This window comes from Pholis gunnellus (genome assembly GCF_910591455.1).
Source record: "Pholis gunnellus genome assembly, chromosome: 12".
In the NCBI taxonomy this organism is placed as follows: domain Eukaryota; kingdom Metazoa; phylum Chordata; class Actinopteri; order Perciformes; family Pholidae; genus Pholis; species Pholis gunnellus.
Genome location: NC_136539.1, coordinates 8,962,037 through 8,965,961, shown reverse-complemented (window position 1 = coordinate 8,965,961; position 3,925 = coordinate 8,962,037). Strand labels below are relative to the sequence as shown.

The following is a 3,925-nucleotide window of genomic DNA, read 5'->3' as shown; positions in this document are numbered from 1 at the left end:
AGATGCAAAACGCACAAGGAGGCCGTTCAATGCCATACGGCGCGCGCTACAGTGCGGAGAGATGTCTCCATAGATGCGAATTTTTGTTGGGGGGGGAAACAAATTTCCAGACATTGTTCCTCTGATTTCTTTCAACAGATTAATGCTCAGCCAAACGTTACACGCTTTACTATGAGGCCTAACAGGTTTAATTGACATACCATGCAAGTCTTCATCAGTGTGAAATAGGCCCTTTAACTATGTATTTGAGATTAATTGATTTTAAAATGCCTAAGTAGGCATCATTTTTCCTCATTTGCATGTGTATGGCTATTAGCCTGTATCTACATATGCGACCTACAGGCAATAAAGAAAAGATATATACATGTCAAACCCAGCTGCGGTCTGTCAAAAAGTGACGTCATTTTTCAGACCAATTTTTCATCATTTAAAAAAGATTAAATATCTGAATGACATATCTGTTCTCTCAAACATGTCTGATCCGCAATGAAGGTGCTTTTGTACAAAGGTGACAAAAAGTCCTCTCAAATAAAACATCTACAACTTTGAAATTCTGATGAGTCATCAGTAACCCCATTGTCACGAGCGTGGCTGGCCAGTGGGAAGTTTAAGTCCAGTCTGTGCAACATTTAGGCCGTGTTGTTTTTTGTTGTTGTCGTGCACGTCGTTAGATGTACGCATGTTGAGGATGCACGCATTCAATCTGGAATTATTTCATGCTCTGCTTTGTGCTGTGAGTGCAACCGAGTTTAATACAGGGACTATAAGATATTTTTCTTCCTGTACAATGACAGACGGTTAATTCCCTGCAAGTCTCTTGTAGTTTCATAAAACATGAATCTATTGTTTAAATCCCTGTGTGTGCCTCGTGTAGGTTTCCCGGTTCCCTATACTTTCCTGCCTCTCAGCTAAACTAAAAGATGATGGGACTATGCAATGAGGATAAAACCGTGGGTAAAATAACAGTTATTAAATGTGTCATTTGGAGCACTGCTCCATTGCAAGATTTAGATAGTCCTATTTTATGTTGGTCTGTTGTATTGTTGATCACCATAAAGCTATATATAAATAAGCTATATCATATTTCACTTGGGATATTTTTTTCCCTCAGAAAATTTAATTCCAAAAGAGAGATAAAGAGGATGATTAAAAAACCCGTAATTTCTTTGTTGAAATAAACACAATCCTTGCATCACTATAGTATTTATTATTTATTACTGTTATTTGCTTTTTCTGCCCGAGTCGTATTATTTAAGTAAAGTGTTCAAAACAGAAGCAGTGGAATTAAAAACTAAAAATATATGAACCTATTTGAATCATTTTTTGTATTATATTCAGATTTCTTTTTAAAGGCCTAAGACAAACTCATACTTAAAAAGTCAATCTCAAAGCAAGTGAGTTATATGGCCTTTTGATTTGTTGTTCGTTATTGATATTCTGATGTAATCTAATCAAAAATGTGTAAGTCTGACACAACCTTGCAATCCATTAGAAAAATAGATATTTAGAATTAATAAAAACATTTCTGCTGCTTACATTTTCTATAAATACTGTCATAGCTCATACGCATTACCTCTTATTCCCATTAATAAATGAGGATATTTCGTTAATAAAACTAACAGGTGGTTCGTCGCATGAGGCATTGACATAATCAGATTTGTTTAGAAATTATAATATAATATCTAGCTTGAATATATTTTGGCCTGGCACAAAAAAAACTTTTTCATAATCTATGAATACATATTTGTCGTTACTCACATTAAGGTTAAGCCCGTGAAACAGTCTGTAGGCCTCCGAGGAAACATGTTTCCTCGGAGGCCTACAGACTGTAGCTTTTACGCACAATTACGCACAAACAATTAGGCTATTTAAAAGCTCGTGGGATCATGTGGTGTCACAATTTAAACAGGTGTCTATTTTTCTCGAGCGGAGGCTGGGTGATATTCTTGTGTCCTAAAACGTGAAAACAATCCTGTAAGAACATTGTGAAAATAATCAATCTAAGACCGTTGTCTTAAGAATCAAAAGCAACATCTGGTGAAATTTATTCAATTCTTCTTCATTGCAATATCAGGGCTTTTCACTTGCAGAAAAGCACTTAAATTACAACAGCAGTTGCCCGTCATCATTTGAAATATTAAAATTATTCACAATTTACAATAATTAGAGTGTTACAATAAAAAGAGATGGTTTCCAAGAATTAAGACACAGGCTTCTGCAAATGAACACAAATGTTTAAAGAAGGTGATTTCCCCATATCTTTTAAAGCACTTTCTTAAGATTATGACACGTTATCTCATTTTCAATAACTTACAAGAACCCCCAAAAGTATGAGACAATTGAACCAAATACCCCCCCATGTGAACCTGGCGTAACCCTCAACTAAGACTGTGAAGTAATGGACAAAAAGATGGTAGCACAATCACCAATATCTCAGCATCATATTCGTTATATAATTCCACTGGTGGCTATTAAAAAAAAGAAAAAAAAAGAAGATGAATTTGCTATTTACCGTTCATTTACAATATCATAAACATTCTGTACAAAATGCAGGTAGTTTTCGGGACCGGGGTTATTTAGAAAAGAGGTAAATATTTGGTTATGTGTTCGTTTGCAGTTTTCAATTATTCTGTGAGTTCTAAATGTGTGTTAGAGGGACCGTCCCGTTCACTCCAGCCGTGGCGCTCTGGTAATGCTGCGGCAAGGCATGGAGTCTACTTTGCATTGACGGGTCCCCCGGCTCTCCGGTCGGTAAATACATGCTTATCATCTCTCTCAAGTCTCCGGGGCAAGGACCCCGTGAGTGTGTGCTGCTGACGGGAGGGCTTACACTCGGCTCAGACTTCACCAGCGACCCTAACGTCCCCATGGCGGCTGAGGAGGTGACGCCGGAGCCCTGGTGCTGTGTGTAGGTGATCCCGCCGTAGCCGGATGGAGAAGCGTTCATGTAGCTCTGAGAGTTCGAGATGGGGCTGTACTGCAGCGCGGTCATGTCGTAGCGGTGCATGGGCTGGGGGTTGTGTGAGTGATGGTGGTGCGAGTGGTGGTGGTGGTGCGCTCCGCTCCCCGGGTGCTGGCTGTAGGCGAGCTGCGCCTCCTGCATCATCGCCGCGGCCGCCGCGGCAGCAGCCACCTGCCCAGAGTACGCACCGTTCGCCCAGCCGTTCATGTGCGCGTAGCCGGAGCTGGCGGAGCCTCCGTGACCCCCGGGGCTCTCTAACCTCTGCCCGACCCCGGATGAACTCATTCCGACTCCTAAACCAACTCCACAGCCCCCACTGGGCCCAGAAAGCAGTCCACCGGCAAGGGAATATTTGTCCTTTTTCAGCAGCGTCTTGGTCTTCCTTCTTGGCCGGTACTTGTAATCCGGATGCTCCTTCATGTGCATGGCTCGCAACCGTTTCGCCTCGTCGATGAAAGGGCGCTTCTCCGCCTCGGACATCACCTTCCACTCGGCGCCCAGCCGTTTGCTGATCTCAGAGTTGTGCATTTTGGGGTTCTCTTGTGCCATCTTTCTCCGCTGCCCACGGGACCACACCATGAACGCGTTCATCGGTCTCTTCACCCGCTCCTGATTCGCTTTGGACCCGCCGTTCGGCCCCGTTTGCCCCGTGGTCGTGTTCGTTTGGGGGCCGGGGGAATGCAGGTCAGTTTCCATCATCATGCTATACATTCACCTGGTTTTTAAACTTCGCCACCAACAGAGAAAAAAAAGTCTATTTCAAAGATAGGCGCGCACGAGATCGGGTGCGCACAGGTTGACGGGTACAGAATAGATATTCTAACCCCAAATGATTCAAATACGAGACAAAAAATTAATCCGAAACGGGATATAAAATGTTCTCCAACCAGTATTTCACGCTGTCTTCGCCTGGGTTGGTTCACATCCACTGTGATAGAATGCGCATTCGAGCCACTTTCCCTG

At 42.5% G+C, this 3,925-nt stretch overlaps 1 protein-coding gene across 1 annotated transcript; it reads right to left on the bottom strand.

Moving 5' to 3' along the window:
- Window positions 1–2,638: 2,638 nt before the first annotated feature.
- Window positions 2,639–3,673, bottom strand: sox1a (SRY-box transcription factor 1a; the record flags this gene model as incomplete). Its single annotated transcript, XM_079170564.1, has 1 exon — window positions 2,639–3,673. The coding sequence occupies one exon, from the start codon at window positions 3,671–3,673 to the stop codon at window positions 2,639–2,641; it is 1,035 nt and encodes a 344-aa protein (XP_079026690.1).
- Window positions 3,674–3,925: the final 252 nt, after the last annotated feature.